The 21,652-nt window shown below is 44.9% G+C and overlaps 1 protein-coding gene across 2 annotated transcripts in view; it reads left to right on the plus strand.

Annotated features, from left to right (window-relative positions):
- SARDH (sarcosine dehydrogenase) overlaps nt 1-21,652 on the plus strand; it is a 164,972-nt gene that overhangs the window by 105,593 nt on the left and 37,727 nt on the right. For both annotated transcript variants that reach the window (XM_082264400.1, XM_082264401.1), the window contains exon 17: nt 3,609-3,702. In XM_082264400.1, coding sequence (XP_082120526.1) covers nt 3,609-3,702 — 94 coding nt within the window. The remainder of the gene's footprint in view (nt 1-3,608; nt 3,703-21,652) is intronic.

Below are 21,652 nucleotides of genomic sequence, written 5' to 3' on the forward strand. Positions count from 1 at the left end.
ATGCCTATTTCACACCTGTCCATTTTGGTGTGCACATCATTGCAATATACCATACATGTGTTTAGCATTTTTTGGTGCTAATTTTTTTTAATGGTAGCATAGGGCAACACACCTCTGACTCACATGCATTACAGTGCACCACAACCCACAATAATGCACTACTGTACATTGTGTTGGACTGCATCATAGAAAATAGTGCATTTATTTGAATGGGCATCCCAACACACGTTAACACAAGACACCATGCACAATAAAGCAACACACCTGGGCAAACAAGACTGAATGGGTCATAAACAGTACACAGGGGGACCCAGCACACATTCAAACAAGCCGTTTCAACTACTGAGTTAGTTTCATTTATTTACTGCCTGGCGAGGAACCTCTGATAAGTGGGGTTGCTAACTCTAAACTTTGATTTTCCCAACTGTAGAACATATATATCCATGCACAAAGAGAAGAAAGGCTCACTTGGAGGCACCCATTATCCCCTTAAGGCTGCGATTTTGCCGTGATTTTACAGTGACTTTGCCGCGATTTGTGTTTTTTATGGGTTTTTTTTTATTTAGAAAATTTGTTGTTGGGCAAATGTAAAAATGCAAAACACAAATTGCTGCAAAATCGCTGCAAAATTTCCATACTTGCGTTTTGGATGCAGGTCCATTGAAGTCTGTTACATGCAAAATGCTGCATTTTGCAGGAAAAAAAGCCTCCAACCCTTTCCCAAGATGCAGAGGCACAAAAAATGCATTGATGTGAACTTGTTCCGTAGGGACCCATGTTAAAAAAAAAAAAAAGAAATCCATTTCTGTAAAAAGCATGAAAAAACGCATTAGTGTGAATCCAGCCTAAGACCTCTTTCTCAGGGGCATTAGTGCTAACCGCCCCCTGGAAAATGACCAGAAGCAACTAAGGTTTGCAGATATTAGGAAAAGATACTTCTGTCTCTCAAAGCCGTTTTTTTTTTTTTTATGGGGCTGTTTTTTACACCTATAGTCGAATTTTGCATGGGAAAACCATGCCACAACTGCAGGTCCTATTGACTTTTATGGGCAAGTTTGACAAGCAGTGACCCTTGTCAAACTCAACATTTTGAGTAAAAATTGCATGTGCACAAACCTCTCTGGCTGCCATAATAGGCTTTAGGTGGGTGGTTGGTGGGACAGTAAAAATGTGACACAATGAACTGCTTTTTACCACCCCTTTGCTGCCCATGTGAATGAAGCCTAAAGATACAGCAACGCATCAGAGGCCCAGACATCACCAGGTAGTACAAAACCTCCAGTGCACCGAACCAAAAAAAAGCAATAATGGCAGCTGCTCTGATCCGTTTGAAACTAGCAAAAAACAGAAAAGAACTCATGGGCAAGGCAATATACAAAACAGACCCCAGCACAATTTTAAGCTAGCCAGAAAAATCGAACTAATTAGTTTCAACTACTCAGGTTAAAAACCGAGGTGTTAAATACATACACTTGCAAATACATTTGGAAGCCACACTGAATGGGTCTTGAGGCTTCATGCACACTGGTTTATTGTAAATGCTGTTTCTCCTAACAGGAGAAAATCAGCGTTAAAAACTCACCTAAGCTGCATTTTTTCAAACCAGTGTAGCACCCTCCTAGTCAGGTGCTGGATAAGAGAGTGTGAGTACAGAGGACCTTGCCCAGTAGTCTTCCAGGAAGGGGACCACTCCGGGTAGGGCATTCAGTTGACGGGTGTCAGCTAGCCCAGAGAAAAAAGGGGTACCAGGGGAGTACCCTGAAGAAAAAATACTTTAGAAACACTTATCTCATCTTCATTCAAGTGGCAGGATGAAGCAGCGGCCTTGCCGCATTCTCAAGTAAAAAGTCTTCAGCATTGTGCATAGTTAACAGTTGGAGTATCCATCCCTTCTCCCATCCCATTTTAAATAAAACCATAAAAACAACATCCCCTGGAGTGATCTTTGACTTAGCCAAGAACTTAAAGTGTTAGGTTTTCTGCAAGCAGTTGCTACGGGTAACCCAGGGGAATCCTTAAAGTGTAATCTTCAGCAGTCCCCTAGGGGGCAGTGCTATACCAGTTTAGGTGAGTTTAGCAGCATATGGTGTTTGGCAGGTTTATTTCATTGGCCAGAGTTTTAATTTATTCTGGCCAATTAAATGAATTAATGCTGAAGTGCTAAATGCACTCATAGTTCAGGTGCGTTTAGACGCGTTTATGCATGAATGGCGGTTTTTATGCCCAAAAGCTCCTTTCCTGAACTCGATTTATGAGTTCAGGAGAAGAGCTTTGACTGCCTCTAAACTCTGCTGCTCCTAAATGTGTGCATGGACAGATCAGCTTTTATTGAGTTGAGTTCAGGGGCTTTGGCAAAAAAATGCCATAAGCTCCTAAACGTGAGTTTAGAAGAAGCAGTGTGCATGAGGCCTAAGTCACAGCACAAGTCCTAGATAACTCAACTGGTGAGGGGCAATGTTCTCAATGTAGGCTACCTGTATAACTGACAGGACCTTTATATAATAATATTACCGAAAGTGCCTTTCCACCTTGACGGTTTACAGCAATCTACGGTAAATTGTCAGAATTCACCCGCCTTCCTTAAGGTCTTTCTGTACAACCTGCCATGTCTGTTTAAAATCAACAAGCCCTCTCTCTCTTGTCTGCCCCCCAGTCTGTATTCCTTTCAACTTGTATCAATCTTTAATGCGGGTGGCTTACATACTGCAGGCGCGTGTGTGTGTGTGTGCGCAAGCCGAGCTCCATGTGACAGGCCAAAAGCAGGAAAATCTCACATTAACTCCTAATAAAAGAAGTCACTGCAATCTTTACTGCTACGTGCAAAATTCCTGTACAGCTTGCATGTTTAGTCAACTTCAGAGGGGTGTCAGAATATTGCAAACACCAAAGTGCCCAATTTTGAAATAGCTACATTTAAAATTTTAAATAAATTATTAGTTAGCAGTATTAGCACTTTGACACATGTGTTTAAAGCAATGTGGGACAACATATCCGAGTTCAAAAGAGACCAGAAGTCTGGCCTTAGTTTGCAGGTACACCAATGAAAAAAATCTAAAACAAATTAAAAGGGGTGAAGGGACAAAGTCTTACAATTGTCAGCACATGCCAAAAGGGAAAAACTGCTCCATCAAAGTGACTGTAAGCAATATTGAAATAGACAGATACTTAACAGGATAGTTGCTTTGTGTTACAAAAGTACAGCCTGCAGAATTACTGCAGAATTCGGTCATCCGTTCTGTGAACCAGTCTTAACCTAAAATGTGCTTCCTGAGCTTCACAGGGGTGGCACTACTTTTAAGTCTGTGATAACAGTTGATTGAAGGGGTTTAAATTATTTTGTCCACCACCTGACTAGAAACTTAGTCACTATTTCTGTGCACTAAAAATATAAAGAACCCCCAAAGTCGGGATATTATGGATTACCCTTTAACCTCATTTCCCTGTGAAGAGAGAAAAGATAATACTCAAACCCAGTGCCTGACCCCCCAACCAACTATGTGCTTGCATCTGTGCCTCTCTACTATCTGACTACTCAGCTAACATGATTTTACATGTGGGTCCAGTCCCTGTCCTTTACTGATAATGTTTAATATTTTTTGCCTTTCCAGTCGCTCGATTCTGCAGGATGTTCTGGATGAGGATTTGAGCAATGAAACTTTTTCATTCTCCACTCACAAAATTGTAACCGCGGCCGGATTCAAGGTAGATTTACTGAAATTGTTATTATTTCATCTGTGTCTAAGATGCTATGTACAGAAATTTTTAGCAGTGAGTGGAGCTTTAGACTACTTTCCAGATGTTATACTTTGCCTTCTAACATCCTGTTGCTTAAAGAGTTCAACAGCTCAAGCTAAAATTTACTCATACTAGTGAAGAAGTCAGAGAACTGACTCTGTTCCTCTCTCTTCTTCCTCTGTACAGCTCTGTCTGAGGTTTCAGTCAGAGACTGAGTATTTGAAACTACTGCTCCGTTCTTTTTAGAAATTTACCGTGCTCTGAGAATCCTCTTTCATGTTTTCCAGGTTCATGCCTGCTCAGCTATAACCTACCTAGGACCATTTGTCTACACGTATGTCTGATAGAAACATTGGAATTAATTCTGAAAATATACTTTCACTTTGTGCAGAGGACTATGCCAGAGGATGCATGGTGACCAAATTCATTAAATAGTAGGGCCATTATATAATCACCATGACTATCCTGGCTGTTGCGTTATCTTTCACAGACTCCCAACAACCCAAGGACTGGCAGCAAGTTTTTAGTTTCTTTAGGTAGGTTAACCTAGTGTTAGTTAGTTGGTTGCACTTTCAGTTCACTTTCCCTGCATTTCTATTCTTGGTGCGCAGGTGCTGTGATTGCGCAGTGACCCCCGGCCTTCTTGCAGCTGTGTTTTCTTAAAAGCCTCTACTTTTTCCCATAACCCAGATAGTCTGTGAATCCTCCCCGGCTATCTTCTCCTTGCCTGACTGATCTAATGCCATAATGGAGGAAAGAGCTCCTGGGCAGTCTAGCAAGCGGCCCCCCTGTGCAGTGGAGCTTCAGCCGCTACGCCTCTGACACAATCTGAAGGATTGAAAGACAACTTAGGGGCATCATCTTCAATCTACAGCGGTCCGGCACTTTCTCTCACACACCGTGAAAGATTGTGGCATTTTGTACTCCATTTAACATCGCTCGAAGATGATAGCAAATCTTTTTCTTAACTCCTTGCTTCCAGCTTTTCTGAAACTTCTGAGTGCCAGAGATGGTCTAAAAGGATTACAGATAAAAGTCTCTCTTCTGGAATGTTACAAAGTTACAAAAGTGCAACTTGTTCCCCCAGGAAACAATTGGAAAAAAGGAAGTTTAGAGATACATTTTACTAGAAAAGCACGCCTGTTCCTTGAACAGCTAATTCAGAGTATTGTGTTGTTTTTTTTTTTTTTTTTTTTTTTTTTAATTTTACTGTCATCAGTTGTGTGAATTATGTAATGTTTTATAACTCTTCTACTGAAACAGACAGGGAAATTTAATAAAACATTAGAGCCACTTTTCTGGTTGTATGGCCCTTGAAAAAGCCCTGCTGCCAGTTTTGATATCTTTACTGAAATGTAGGGTAATTTCAACCAGTTTCTAATATTGCCACTTTTAAAGAGTGGCACTATTACTGCACCAAATTATAAATGCTTACCTCCAGGTCATAGATAACAAAAATGGAGGAAATTAAAGTGGTAGTAAAGTTGATTTGTAAAGAAATGGCTCACAGGCAGGGTATTAATGACAGAAGAGACCCCATTGGTCTCTTCTGCCATAAATGCATCCTTCTGCCTGTCAGCTGTCATATTCACTGAGCCGTGCATTCGCAGCTCAGCGAACATTTATGGCCCCGATCTGTGCCGCAGCGATGTGACTGCCGTGCTCATGCGCGGGAGTGACGTCATCTTGACCTGGCCTATCAAATGGCCGAAGGGATGGGACCCGGAAGGAAGACTGGGCGAAGATGGAAGTGCTAGGGGGCCCAGGGGATCGATCCCACCGCAGCACTGGAGGACACCATTTGACTGGTAAGTCTGCCATAATGTACTAATATGCTGTACATACTAGAACATTATGGCATAACCCACCTGGAAGCCCTAAAAAAATAAATCTTATAGCAAACTTTACTTCCGCTTTAAGACCTACTCTAAGTTGGCCTACAGAGGAAGGTAGGGCGCCTCTCTCTGTACGATGTGTGGCAAAATGACATGTTTGCCACTGCCACCTCTTCTTATCTCCCCTCCAGTCACTGGTTGTTTAGGACACTGTCTGCTTCACACTTGATAAAAACCAAACAGAAGGTCAACGCACAACTTCCCGTAAAAAGCAGCCAGCAATAAAAAGGTACACAAGTCCTCACATAAAGCAGCATTAAAGTATTGCAGCGCTCATAAAATGTTTATCAGGAAATGTCCATCGATCCAAAGACCAAAGGATATGTCCCAAATAGTAAGTCCAGGTTAGAACACCTCCATGAACGGAATCAGCCTGGTACTAGTTAAGAGTATACTCCTCAAATGTTGAATCCATAAAAGAGTTTGCAAAAAGAGAAGACAGATTATGGTGTAGTACATCAAACTAAGTGCATAGCACACACATGGGGAGGGTAACACCAGTGCTGGATCAACACAATTAAGTATGTGCACGCTTCCTTCACCCCTCATGCAGTGCAAACTCACCAGAGTTCAAAAAATCGCTCGCTCATAGCACCAAAGGCTCAGTTTGATCTCGGTATGTGCTCAGTAGGATAACATTAAACACCCCAAGGTCTTCTCTTAGTCTTTCATCAATCATCACCATCAATGCAAGTAAAATAGAAAGTATCATTTATTATGTGATAAAAAGCACAAAAGCAAAAGTGGTAGCCACTCACATGTAAGATCACTTTACTGCTCCCAAGTAATGGTATAGGTAAAGGTCCTCAGTAGGCGGCCTTGCCCGACATGTTTCCGGCAATAGCCATTCTTCTGAGGCTCCTGTCAAGCCCCAGGATAGGCTGGTAAAGGGTGGATTCCTCAGCCAACAGCAGACCGTCTATTGGCCATGGATCTACCCACTTCCTTCTGTCTATCACAAAGTATAGTGGACCTTATAGGGAACTAATGCCCCTGTATTCCCATCAGCTGCAGCGACGGGAGGGAGCTCTGCTGCATTGTGGATGGACTGTCTGTATTGAACACTCTTGCCTCAGTGCACCTGGAACTTTCCCCAAATCCATGTACCTGTTTCCAACAGATATTTGAATCTGTTGTCTGCACCAACATTTTTTGTGAGGAGGCATAACGGAATTCTAAGGAATGTGGGAGACACTCTTTATGAATTTCCTTGAGTGTTTTTAGTAATGCTTTAGAAACATAGAGAGTGGCAGTGAAAGACAGTACTTCTAAAACCGTACAAAATCACAGAGCTATACATATTTAATGAGCCATGTGCTTTGGAACTAAATAGACTTCTTTAGCATGAAGGCAGTGCAAACATGTTCAAATAACAACTGAACGTGTATCCAAACCTCAAAACAAAAACAATATTTCTCTTTCGTTCATTGACAGACACAGCGACATATCTTCATTAGTCAAATGCGTTATGCTGTGCTTCCTAGGAGTAGGACACTAGGCGGAAAAGGGTTAACAGAACTTTCAGCTATACCCATGGGGCAGTCCCAGGTGGTATACGCCCACTTCCTGCTTCTAGGATTCAGTTTTTTCTGCCTAGTAGGAGTAAGGACCTAGCTTCCTGCTGGGATCTCTGGTCCTGGCATTTTTTTGTCTTTTTAAACAAGATTTTTTTCTCTTTTGTTATTTTCTAATTTTTATTTGTTCCAGTGAGAACTACAGTCAACTGTCGGACTGGGCGATGCACTGGATATCCTAGATCTTGATGGTCACCCCAGCCCAACCAGCGAGCGCGCGCAGACCTCAGCTCCGCACTAGATTGGCACCAATATGCTCCCATTGGAGGGACTGGCTTGCGAGTGGGACATCTCGCACGGACTTACACGACCTGGTCGTGGATGGGGTCACAGCGTTCCTCGGGCCAGCAGCACCCCTTTTTCCAAGATGAGGAGGTGATCTGCCTGGAGTGAATCCCGCCGCATCTTCTATGATTGGTGAGTAACCCCCCTTTTTTGCTTCGGGAAGTTAGAGGCTGGTGTGGGTCCTCCCGGGTCAGTGGTCCTTCAGGTGAGCTGCCCTCCCCCTAGTGTTCTTAACTACCCTTAAGGTTTTTTTTTCCATCCTTCCCACCTCTCAACCCCCCCTTCCCCCCTCTCCCCCTCTTCCACATTTTTCCCCTCTTCCCCCACTAAGGGGGGCAGCCAAGGGGGCTCTATTATGTGCTGGGGTGCGGTGGGGCTCTACGGCTAGTCGCCGTGGTGTGTGTGGGGCTGCACTGGCAGCACTGGGGGGGTCCCGGGTGGGCTTGTGGTGTTTTTTGGCAGGCGGGTTTTTGCACCCACAGGCGCCGACATCGTGTGGCAATTCTCCTGTAGACCGGTGGTGCCCAGGGCTTTTTTCCGTAGTCCGGCATTGCCGGAGCTACTACGCATGCGCGGCGGCCATTTTTAAGTAGCTGCATTTCTTCACAGACGGCGGCGGCTTCTGGTGTTAGCACGGATGCTCCTCGGTCAGAGCGGCGTGCTACGATGGATTTGGCGCCTCTTCTCCTCTCTCTCTGATCTGCGGAGTCCTGGAGCGGTATCTCCCTGCCTGATCTAGCTATTTGCAGCGTTCTGGGACCTGTAGTCCCACAGGCACTAATATTGCTGGGGATTTTAATATTCTTACAGCTCTGTTGAAACTTTTTACTGTGTTCCCACTGCGGGACCAGGATGGAGCCGGCTGAATATGTCTCACCACCAGACCCACTCTCAGAGGGGGGGAATCTTCGGGGTCTCATTTTGCCGGCCATGACTGTGGTCCTAAAATCTATAGTGTCAAAAGTGGACATGGTTTTACAATGGAAACCTGCAAAAAAACGTTCGTTGTACTCTCCCATTTCTTCTGCCTCCTCAGATTCTGAGGCGGATGTGCCCACCACTGACGTAAGCCGCCCCACGGTGTCAACGTCCACACATCTTGAGTGTTCTGACAGTGAGGATGATTCCTCTTCCTCCACCTCAGAGCAGGAAAAAGCACTGGTAGAGGCACTGATTGTGTCAGTGCTAGAAACCTTAAAAAATGGAGGACGCAGCGGATGCTGCATCAGCCACACCAGTGCAGTTTGGCACCCGCAGGCCATCCAGAGTGACTAAAGTGTTTCCTTTCCCTGCCTATTTCAACGAGATTGTTGCTAGTCACTGGGGTTCCCCAAAACATATGGCTGGGATTTCTAAGTTTCGCTAGGAGATATCCCTTTGAAGAGTCCCTCGTTAAGAAACTGACGGTACCACTGGTGATGGACTCCCAGGTTTCAAGGTTGAATAAAGCTACATTATTGCCTGTGGTGAATAAACCGTCCTTTAAGGATCCTATGGATAGGAAGGCTGAAGCACTGGTATGCCATCTTTTTACCGTGGTCGGCTCAGTGTTTGCCATTACCTTGGTCTCCCTGATCTTGATGGAGTGGGCGAAGCTGTTATGCCAAGATTTGAAGGAGCGTCAGCACTCTCAGGAAATGGTGGAGCTTGTGAAGAAAACAATTCATTGCAATATAGATGCAGCTCCACTAGCCTGCAGGGCTTCAGTGACAGCGGTGACTTTATGCTGCATGATCTGGTTGAAATGCTGATCTGCAGACCAGGCTTCCAAAAAGGTTTTGACAGACCTTCCCTTTTTGGGTCACCGTCTGTTTGGAGCCTCCATGGAAGAGATCATTAAGGGTCTCACCGGAGGCAAGAATACCTTGCTTCCACAAGAATAAAGAGTTTTGTTGCAAACATGGTCCGTTTTATTTTCAGCTCACAAGCAGCCCTTTCGTCCCACGGGGTTGCAGGACAAAGGGTCGAAATCCTCTCGACCTTTCTTGGGGGGTTCCAAGCGACCCTGGCAAGTCCAAAGCGGGTTCCTCCGGCCTCACGGAGAAGTCCTCCTCCGCTTAAAAGGATACCCTCGCTCATTCCAGGGGTGGGAGGAAGTCTGTGTTTCTTTCCGGATCAATGGATCTCGTTCATTCAGGACAAATGGGTTCTGGAGTTGGTTTGGTCCGGTTACAAGACTGATTTCAGTCCTTGCCCCCGCCAAGGTTCTTCCCTTTAAATTTGTGTCTGTCCAAGGATCACCTTCAAGGCCTTTTTGAAGTAATCCAGGACTTGTTGTCCCAAAGAGTGATAGTTCCTGTACCCAATTCGGAATGTTTTTCCAGGGGTTTTATTCCAACCTCTTTACGGTCCCTAGGAAGGAAGGGAAGGTTTGGCCTATCCTAGATCTCAAGGTCCTGAACTATTATGTGCAGGTTCAAAAATTCAAAATGGAATCAATCCAATCAGTCAGGGGGACTTTCTAGCTTCCATCGATATCAAGGGCGCTTGCCTTCATATTCCGATCTATATCTGACATCAAAGTTTTCTTCGCTTTGCCATAGGCGAGAAGCACTATTATTTTGTGGCGTTACCCTTTGGTCTCGCCTCCGCTCCTAGGATGTTTACAAAAGTACTTGCACTGGTGTTAGCCATACTCAGGTTCTGGGATACCTGGACGATCTTCTTCTAAAGGGGCGGAATCGTCATCGGTCCTGAAGGAGGACGTGGACATCGCGGTAAGAACTCTGCAGGAGTTCGGCTGGATTCTGAATTTTTAAAGTCAGCCTTGACTCTGTCCAACAAGTTGGACTTTCTGGGGCTGACTCTGGATTCAGCGTCAGCCCGGGTGTTTCTCCCGGAGTCGAGTCAAAACTCTTGAAGTTGCAGCAGGCCTCCTGTTATCCAATCGTTCGTTGACTCTGAGGACCTGCATGCAGGTGCTGGGGTTCATGGTTTCCACTTTTGAAGCCATTCCCTTTGCTCATTTCCATACCCAGCTTCTGAAAAAAGAGATTCTAACCAAATGGGACAAGCATCCACAGTCTCTGGACAAAATTATCCTGTTGAGTCGGGTGGCGAGAGGGTCTCTGCTTTGGTGGCTCTGCTCCCCAGGGAAAAATATTCCTCCCATTGTTCTGGACAGTGGTGACTACGAACACCAGTATCCCTGGATGGGGGGGGGGGTCCTGGGTACAGATTCAGCCCAGGGGGTCTGGTCCTCGTAGGAGTCCAGTCTGCCTATCAGTATCCTGGAAATTCGAGGCATCATACTTTGCCTACTCCGGTGGACGGATCGTCTGTGGGGGTGTCCGGTGTGGATCCAATCGGACAATGCCATGGCTGTGGCATATATCAATCACCAAGGGGGCACCAGGAGTGCCCTAGTGGCAAAAGAAGTGCCCGGCATTCTGCAGTGGGCGGAACATCTTGTTTCGGCACTATCGGCAGTGCACATTCCAGAGGTGGAAAATTGGCAGGCGGACTACCTCAGTCATGAGGCTCTGTGTCTGGGAGAATGATCTCTTCACTTGGAAGTCTTTCATCAGCTGTACCTTCGGTGGGGGACACCAGATGTGGACCTATTGGCCTCTCGTCTCAACCTGAAGGTTCAGAGGTTTGTTGTGAGGTCTCGGGATCCTCCAGCGGATGCCGTGGACACTCTGGTGGCTCCTTGGGCCAGTATCATCTCATTTATGCCTTTCTTTCAATTCAACTCTGCCAAGACTTCTTCGCAGAACCGAGGCAGAAGGAATTCCGGTGATCCTGGTGGCACCAGACTGGCCTCGTCGGTCCCGGTATGCGGATCTGGTAAAGTTGGTAGCCGACGCTCTTTGGCGGCTTCCTCTCAGAGAAGATCTCCTATCTCAAGGGCCGATCTTCCATCCTGCTTTACGATCGCTGGCTTTAACGGCCTGGCTTTTGAGAGCCAAGTTATAAAAGACAGAGGTTTGTCGGAATCTGTGGTTTCTCCTTTATTAAGGGCCAGGAAGTCTACCTCTCTGAAAATTTACCATCAAGTTTGGAAAGCATATATTTCTTGATGTGAGTCTCGGGGAATTTATCCCCGATCCTTCTCGGTATCCCGTCTTCTTGAGTTTTACAAACGGGTGTTGATAAATTTTTGGCCTTGGGCACCATTAAGGGTCAGATTTCGGCTTTGTCCGTTTTCTTCCAAAGACCGCTGGCGATTAATTCTTTGGTTCTCACATTCATGCAGATAGTTCGCCATTTGATTTCCCAGGTGCGGTCTCTGTTGTCTCCATGGGATTTCAATCTGGTGCTGTCGGTCCTTCCTAGACCGCCTTTTGGTGACAATTACGTCTGCACGCAGGGTCTCGGAGTTGGTTGCGTTGTCCTGTCGGTCACCTTATCTGGTGGTTCATCAGGACAAGGTGGTGCTTCGCCCCTGTCAGTCGTTCCTTCCTAAGGTCGTGTCAGGTTTTCACCTGAATGAGGACTTTATGTCGCCTTCATTATGTCCTAAGCCTAAGCATGGAGGTTGCTTTGCATTCATTAGACGTGGTTTGGGCCATCAGGGTGTACCTGATGGCGACTGAGTCTATTCGGAAATCAGATTCCTTGTTTATCCTTAAGGATGGCCCTCGTAAGGGGCAGGCTGCATTAGCTGCGACCATTTCCAGATGGATCAGGCAAACAGTGGTGCAGGCCTATTCAATTAAGGGTCAAGTTCTTCCTTTCCCTGTTAGGATGGATTCAACAAGGACGCTTAGTGCCTCCTGGGCCTTCCAACATCAGGCGTCAGTGGTCCAGGTTTGCAAAGCAGCCACCTGGACGTCCGTACAAACGTTCACCAAGTTCTACAAGGTGAATGTTTTTGCATCTGCAGATGCTGCTTTTGGCTGCAAAGTTTTGCAGGCTGCTCTGGCAAAGACTTTTGCCTCTTGAGGGTGTTTTTTTCTGGTGGGTGAGCTCCAGTTGTTTCTGGTTGAGCTCCTGGTTTACCTGGTTGGCTAAGTTTAGCTTTTTCCTTTAGGAACATGTTATTGCTGTGTTTTTCCCACCCCTCATGCTGATACTGCTTTGGGATATCCCATCCGTCTAATGGAGATTTGAAGCTGTGTCCGTCAATGAACGAAAGAGAAAACTGGATTTTTGTCTTACCGTAAAATCCTTTTCTTTGATGTTCATTGACGGACACAACACCCACCCCTCTGTGGAGTTGGGTTATGTATTCTTCTGGCACAGTTTGTTACAAAACTGAGATCCTAGAGCAGGAAGTGGGAGTGTACCACCTGGGACTGCCCCATAGGCGTAGTTAAGCTTTGTTAACCCTTTTTTCGCCTAGTGTCCTACTCCTAGGAATAGCAGCATAACCCATCCGTCTAATGAAGATATGAAGCTGTGTCTGTCAATGAACATCAGAGAAAAGGATTACGGTAAGACAAAAATCCAGTTTTTCTCTGTGTTTGCAGAAAATGTACTTGGCCTGAAACAAAGAAAACAAAAGCAGCCATCACCTCTATAAATTAGTAAGCTGCATTATATTAAATTTTTGGCATTCTAGACAACAATATATAGGCTCTAAGAATAGTGCTACCACAGCTCATCAGAATGTGAGCATGACACAGCCACAGTGTCATGCTTTTGCCCCTTTCCCTGTCCTCTTAGGCTCCTATCACATGGGGCAGGCTCTGTTTTGATCAACAGGGGACCTGTGATCTATGGGTGGCCTAGTGTAAACAGACAGGCTGTCCGTTTATACTGGACTTCCCTCTGATCCGATCCGCTAGGGGCCCTTTAAGAATTGTTGGTGCACTTGATGATAGTGTTTTCAACCTGCATGCAGTGAAGTGTTGAAACGCGCCAAACAGTGTCAGCAAGAGGTGTCATGAATGCAGTCCAGATACGATGACAATGCGGTATAACCAAAGCTTGGGGTTGGTAAGGGGGGTAAAATGGTATTGGTAGATGTGCGGTTCAAGTTTGGTGAAAGGGCAGTATAGCTTTATGGCACTAAATGTCCTGTTCTCAGTGGCCCAGTTTCTGCTAGCAGTGTAAAGGCGGGCCAGTGGCCCTCTCACCGACTCCAAGGAGGTGGCGACAGGCTCTCGCAGTTGAAGACATCTCCTTATTCTCGTCCTGGTGATTTAGTCATTTAGCAATCTGCAGGGGAGACTACAATGAACGCTGCACCCGGCGGCAACCGTGCAAAAATAGCAGTGGTGACAGGGCTGTGGAATATTTGGGGTCTCAGCTTCTAACTTTGAGCCTGAGTCTGGATAGCTTGGCCTCCTGCTGACATACGAGTGCCTTTCAACTGTGTCTACATGGATTCCAGTGGCACCAAGAGAGTGGGCTTTCCCAGGCTATTCAAAAAATATTGCCTCCTGGACTCTCCTGCTGCCCAGGGTCTGTTGGAACCTGTAGGTAAAAAAGTAATTTGTTCTTTTACATGACTGCCATTGTGGACTATACCTCCCAGGATTCTGGGCTGCATTAATGTCTATGGGCTTGCTTGACTTTAGCTCTCACCCTGTTGGCCAGGGAAGAATAGTACAGCACAGTATCAGCATATTAGTAGAGTGAGGGAAGTAAGTAAAGAACAATGTCTCCTTTTCCATGTCATTGTAGCCTAACACTTGGCTACATGTATGTTTTGTTCTCTGTGTTCTGTATGCATAGCCCCCAACTGTCCTTGATTTGGAACAAAGTCCCTCTTGCCCTCTTTCCTCCTCATTTGTCCCTTATTTTGGTCTGATCTTTATAGTTGTATAAAATTAACTATTTATCTTGCAAATAGTGTCTCACTGTGTTAAACATTTTCATCCATATTCTAAATTGCCGCATTTTGACTTTCTCAAATGCATACTTGTTCTGGGTCAGTGACTCCAAAGGATCATCACAACAGCCAAGCAACTAGTATTTTCAGAAGGAAGTCAGCATGCTCAGCACACATATTTCTCTTAGGAAAGATGTACAGCCTATATAGAGCAGAAGAGGGAGGATCATATAATCTATGCATGTACAGTGTGTACTGTATATAGCAGAGCTGTGACAAATATAAACTCCTGCTTATACTCCTACCTATCTACAGCTCAATAATATGTTTTATGTACTGAGAGTGGGCGAGAGAGGTGTTTAGTCTGCACTCAGAATTTAAGAATGCTTTGAAAGGTGGGGTTGAGGCTGTTGGAGAATCCGAAGAAGAGATTTAGACTTGGAAAATGGTGGTCTCCAGAGTTGATCAGCCACATATCATGAAGGGCACTGACAACAAGGAGCAGATGCATCAGAAATAAAAGACTGCACTTTAAATAGAGGCCACTATGGCTGCTTCAAGAGTCACTCTTTCTCAGCTGCAGTTCCCTCTTAATGTGTCTGTTTTATAAAGTAAATGTTTAGGAAGAACATCAATCTCCTTTTATGTGCTACCTGTCTAATTTCCTGGATAACTCTTCTGCGTTTATACATCCAATTTCAAGCCTGCGCGGCTTTTATTGATATTATGCATCCGGGGAATCTAATTGGCCCAAAATATGACAAATCTCACTGTTAAAAGTCCCTGTTTATCAGACGGCAGGGCCTGCCGTGTGAACGCCATCTCCTGGGGAGGATGACAGAGTTCCCAACTATTATCTGTAAATCTCCCTGACTAAAGCTCTGTTACGCGTCACTGGGCCTCTGGGAACTGCTCCCATGTTCCATTAATCAGCAGACCAGCAGAAGCCACATGGAAATCGATAATGAAGCAACTTAACAAATCTCTTAGCACCCGTCTGGCCTTCGACGCAGTGCTATTTATCAGATGCTTTCTCACTTTTAACTTACACAATGACAGAAAAAAAGATCTCCAGATTCTTTCACATAGGCAAGAGTGTCCATTTTTGCACAGCTTGAGCCTAAATATTTTATCCTGGTTTTGACCTTGCAGCGTGTTGCAACACATTGTTACACATTGGGCTGCATGTAAAGAAGCATGACCTTTTCCCAATTGAGCACGTTGGTGAGAACTGGGCACATTGAAAACCGTGTATTTTCCCTGGTTATTATGTTCCCCTTACTTCATCCAAACCGCTAAATACACAGGTCAGGCATATACACTAGAACTGCTTTACCAGCCAGAAGATATATAAAGTAAACATTCTGTGTGGTTCCATGGCATGAGGAGGGTTACAACCCTTTTTCAGAACCTGCAGTTTGTAAGCCTCTATGCCACTTTTCCACCTTCGGCTCACTTACTAAACAAATAGAAAATAGCGCCATGTTGCCACCATCCATGAGGAGCTTTGTAAACTCACTAAAGTACCTCTGCCTACTGGCTACAAACATATATAACTTCCACTGACAAATTGATGTCAACCTTTAGCTGGTATGTGCCTGTTCACAACAAAATAGTTTTTTATACAAAGAAAATAAAAAGGTCACAGGACTTTAAATGAGGCCAACCACTTAACCAAAATAGGTATATAGAGTACCTATGATAATACATTTATTTGGAAGATATATCAATACAGCAAAAATAAATACAAAATTACAATTTCTTGAATATAGTAAAAGCATATTGAATGGAGTGCTGACATGCAACAATTCATAATCGATAAAGTAAATACATAATACACTAATACATGATAATAATATATAGGTAAAAATAATAACATGATTGGTATAAATATGATACACAAAACATCTTGACATCCTCAAACTCAACGCGTTTCGCGGAACCCTGTCCGCTCCTTCAGGAGTATGATGCAAAAAGAGATCTAAAAATCTGAGTAAATATAAACATGTATAAAAATAATGAATAGATCCAAAGAAAGAAAAAAAGGGGGGGGGGGAATTGATTACTCACAAGTCAGCTAAACCCATGAGACCAGCAACGAAAAAGAGGGGTGGAGGGGCAGCAGACCTACACCTCAACCGAGACTGTGACAAGAGGACCCGTCCAGGTCAGGGGGACATCCAGAGGCCAGGCCAAATGTGGAATACAATCCATAGAATGAATAAATGTGGGTATAGTCCAGCCCATATAGATCTAAAGAATATATATGACATATGTGTAATATGCATAAAAGTGAAGAATAGATGATAAATAGGATAGAGGTGGTATTGACTAAAGGATATATCCCACAATTCCGAAGGAAAAGACTGCAAGTCGGTGCAAATGAAGAGCCAAGCTCGTAGAAACAAATGGTGACAAGAAGGAAGGGACCAAGTAAATGGATAAAGACAATGTGAAAAGTAAAGGGGAAAAAATACCAATGTGCATGTGATGAAAAACATACGCTGAAAAAAATGACAAAATAGCAACAAAAAAGGGTTTGAATGAAAAGTGAGCACACCCCAAAATAAGTGAAGATTATTAAGTGTTTGATCCATATTTGAGAGATGTCCCAGTTAGCTTTCAGGTGAAATAGAGCAGGAAAGATCTCCTAACCAACAGCCTTTTATTGCCGAGACTAAAGGCGGATCATAGCCAACGTCATGCCACTGTGGATGCTTCGGGTTACAAAAATTTGTTTCAAAATAGCTTTTTAGGCAATTAAACTGCCTGAATTAAAAAAAAATAAGTTAAATAAATTTGTGCTCAATGATGGAAAGGGTTAACTGGGACCAAACCCTAGGAACACTGACCACGGACTTAAAATGGGAATGCTTTAGGAACATATTAAACAAAAGTATCTTACAATACATTCCTATGGGAAATAAATTTAGAAGAGACAACTTATTAGGGGAAAAAAATGGCCTTCAAGAAATATAAAACAAAGGGCACAGTATTGGCTTTCCAGCAGTACAAGGAAGCAAATAAGAAAAGTAAATACGAAATCAAAATGGCTAAAATCAACTTTGAGAGACAAATAGCGGAGGATAGTAAAAAGAACCCAAGGAAATTCTTTAAATATATCAACAGCAAAAAAACTATGACAGAGACACACATAATTAACGAAGAGGGGAGGATGGTTACAGAGGACACTGAAAAGGCAACCGTGCTTAATGCTTTTTTCTCCTCAGTCTTTACACAGGAAAAGGAGGGGTTCACTGACCATGACTGTATGGTTAGCAGTAATTCACAGGACTTGCCGCTATGGCTAACAGAGGGTGAAATCAGGGAAAGGCTGGATAAAAATTTTTTTTTGGAAAACAAACGTTTATTGGGTTCACATAATAACAACAAAACAAACATATGCAGGCAGCACATCAGGTCACGTCACACCAGCAGTATATAATACAACATTGTCACATAAGGTACAGAAATCAGGCAGGAAAAAGAAAAAAAAACAAAATACAGGTCCATAGGGGAAATAGCATCGTACATAGGCAAGTATAACAGCAAGTATACCCGAAACCCCATCCCATAGCGTCCGTGAGTATAAGCAGGGTACACAAGGTTCACCCCAATCCCAGAGATCACCCAGGAGAACAGGTGTCAGAGGACTGAAGCCACCTGTCCCAGACCCTATGATAACTGCCAAGAGAACCCCGGTTAGTATAGATGACTTTCTTGTAGGACAAGGATTGATTGATATCAGCCTTCCATATAGCCAGATCAGGCCAGACGGACTGTATCCACGTGCGGGCAATCAGTTTTCTTGCGCTAAAGAGGGTTTCATGCAGGAATTTTACGGTGTATTTATCAACGTCCTCATCAGGTATAATACCCAGCAGACAGACCCTAGGATCTAGTGTAACAGGAGCCCCCATACGGTCGTGCAGGAAGCGAACCACCTGCACCCAGAAGCCCTGGATACGAGGACAGTGCCACAACAGATGTCCAAAGGTACCTGGTGACAACAAACACTTGGGGCACACCGGGTCTCTGGAGGGAACGAATCTGGCTATTCTGTCAGGAGAGAGGTACGCTCTATGTAATATATACACCTGTGTCAATCTGTCAGACAGCTTGGGCGAGACTAGCTTACAGGCCCCAAGAGCCTCCGTCCAATCATCATCGTCAAGGTCTCCAACATCGTCAGTCCAGCGAGGGCGAACACTGAACGCCAGGGCCGTGGCCGTTTTGGTTGTCAGCATCTCATATAAAAGGGAGATAAGTTTACGGGAGTCAGAACCAGTCAGGACATCCAACAGGTCAACAGTGGGCAAGTCCGGGTAACGGCCCCCAAACTGAGCGTGAAGGGCATGGCGAAGTTGATAATACCGATAATACATGGAGGGGGGAAGGTCAAAGTCAGTCCGTAACTGGGAGAAGGGTCTAAGTGCTCCCCCCTGCAATACATGGGAGAGATACACGACCCCCCTGGCCATCCACAGTCCAGGGTCCGGTAGCTGTAGTAATTCAGGTAAGTGTCTATTGAACCACAAGGGAGTTTTAGCGTGGAACAGCGGGTCACCAGTCCTGGATAGCGCCAAATCCCATATCCTCCTACAGTGAGAAGAGACAGCACTCGTCACCTGGGCATTTGAAGGCCCACCCGCGCCTCGGAGAATATCACAGAAGGGGTGAGGACTCGAGGTCAGTACTGGGGGGCAGGCCAGGGCCATATATCTGGGAGCATCCAATGCATTGACGTGATAGAAGTGGGATAACTGCGACGCAAGGTAGTACGCCCCAAAATCCGGAACAGCAAGCCCTCCCAGAGCAGTCGGCTTCTGAGCGTGACGCCACGCCAGCTTGTGTCTACTGGGACCCCACACAAAAGTTTTCAGTAAACGTTCAAGAATCGCGAAATATTTGTAAGGGATATACACAGGGGAGTGCCATAAAACATAGAGAATTTTAGGTAGGAGGATCATTTTAATCAAATTTACACGGCCCATCACGCCAACGGGGAGACGGGACCATATTTGGGTCTTATGCTTAACTAGGGCGTACAGAGGCTCAATATTAAGAGCGATATAATCAGCAAGGGTACGGGATACCTGCACCCCCAAATGTTTAAGCGTAGAAACGCGAAGTAAGGGGAGGAGGGATTGATCCTGCGATTGGGCAAAAACATCCAGGGACAAAATTTGCGACTTATCCCAATTAATGGACAGGCCGGAGAACCCGCCGAAAGTAGTGATAAGGTCCAGGACTCTAGATAGGGAGGGGCCAGGGTCAGCTAGGTAGAGGATCATATCGTCGGCGTATAATCCGATTTTATCAACGTGATCGCCGCGACCAAGGCCAACAACATCCGGGTGTGCACGTATGGCAATGGCCAGGGGCTCGACCGCCAGCGCATATAGCAGTGGGGAGATCGGGCAACCCTGTCGAGTTCCCCTAGAAAGGGGGAACGACCCGGAGGTGTGTGCATTTGCCACTACTCTGGCGCAAGGACGATGGTAGAGGATGGTCAACCACTTCACAAATTTAGGCCCAAAACCAAAGCGCCCCAGACATTGCCATAGGTAGTGCCACTCCACCGAGTCAAAGGCCTTGGCAGCATCCAAGGACACCAGCACCCGGGTACCCACCAGATCATGCGTCGCCTGTACATTCATAAACAGAAGCCGTGTATTACATGCCGTGTTCTTGGATGGCATGAAGCCCGTTTGATCTGAGTGTATGAGAGAGTGAATGACCTTGTTAAGTCGCAGGGCAAGTATCTTAGCCAGGATCTTAATGTCACACTGAAGGAGTGAGATGGGGCGATAGGACTCAGGCTGGATAAAATTAACACAAATAAATCACCAGGCCCAGGTGGTGCACATCTGAGAGTACTCACAGAACTAATTAAAACTATATCTAGACCACTGTTCCTGATCTTTGCTGATAGTATTATGACAGGAAATGTTCCAGGTGATTGGAGAAAAGCTAACGTGATACCGATATTCAAAAAAGGGCAGAGGCATATCCCGGGAAATTATAGGCTGGTTGTAATGTTCTGGTACCTTTGGGTACCCTAATTACTCTTTCATAAGTGTATGCGCCCCACCATTCTCTTTTGGTAAGGTGCGCATACACCTTTAAGACTGATGCTGTCATCACTGAGCGCCGGACTGGATGGCTATTTAGATCGCCGGCTCTCACTCACATGTGTTCGTTCAAACTGCTTTGTGCCTTGATGCTAACCTGTCTTGAAGCTCTCATGCTTGCAAGCATACCTCGCTGTCGGAACCACGCTGCGCTGATCCCTGTATCCCGCTACCGGATCATCCGCTCTTGCCGAACCTCTCCTCTGCTACATTGCTATTAGTGATAAGTACCCCACAGGGGAAACCTCTATAACCTTTATACTAAAGCTTACACTATCTAGCTCTGCATACTAAGGACTATTACTACATCTGCATTATCTAAGATTGCTAGCTCTTGAGCCTACTACCACCTGTTCTTGCACTGGGTTGATCTCTCTTGTATGTCCACCTGCTACTCTGTCATCTACTACCATACATGATTGCTAAACCTATCTGCATCCCATCTGCTACTATCTTACTTTCAAGAACATTTCCTTTAAAGTGTCTGTCATCTACCATCTCTACCCAACCTGTCTCTTCAGCCTATCATCACTGTGTTACTATATACATAAGTCACTCTAGGAAACATCTTATTGAGTGTGTGTATTTACTTGCTGAATTGAGATCATCCACACATGATGAGTCATTGAGAGTTGGGAATGGTGTCTCAGCGTTTCTCTACATGACTACTGAAGTGGAATATTTCTGCAGCTGAAAATCCACATCATACGTAAAACGCAGGAGCGTTACAGATTGAACGAACCACAAATGGATTCAGCAGAAATAACCACTCAGATGACACAATTAAAACAGCAAGTAACTGCGTTAATACACGCACTTGCTGAATTAAAAGAAGACAATCAGGCTCTGTCGCAGCAGGTAATTAGACTGACACAACTTACCACTGCTCAGTCCCCTGAACCCAAAATAAATCCTCCTTTGGTATTTACAGGCGATCGCAAAAAATTTCGCGAATTTAAAAACGCATGTGAGTTACTTTTCTTGCTAAAACCCCGTACCTACCTTACTGATCACATTAAGGTTTGTACTATTATTTCTTACCTAACAGGCGATCCTCGGGCCTGGGCAGACTCTCTTTTTGAGAAAAACGACCAGATTCTCAACTCCTATGCCTTGTTCCTAGCAGAACTCACTAGCCTATATGATGATCCCAATAGGCAGAGTACTGCCGATCTTCAATTAAGATCCTTGAAACAAGGTGGGAGACCTGTAGAAGACTTTGTCGCAGAATTCAAGAGATGGACCCTTGATTCAGAATGGAATGATGCATCTCTGAAAACCCAATTTAGGCTTGGCCTATCAGAGGCC

The sequence above is a fragment of the Pelophylax lessonae genome, assembly GCF_965119305.1.
Source record: "Pelophylax lessonae genome assembly, chromosome: 7".
NCBI lineage: Eukaryota > Metazoa > Chordata > Amphibia > Anura > Ranidae > Pelophylax > Pelophylax lessonae.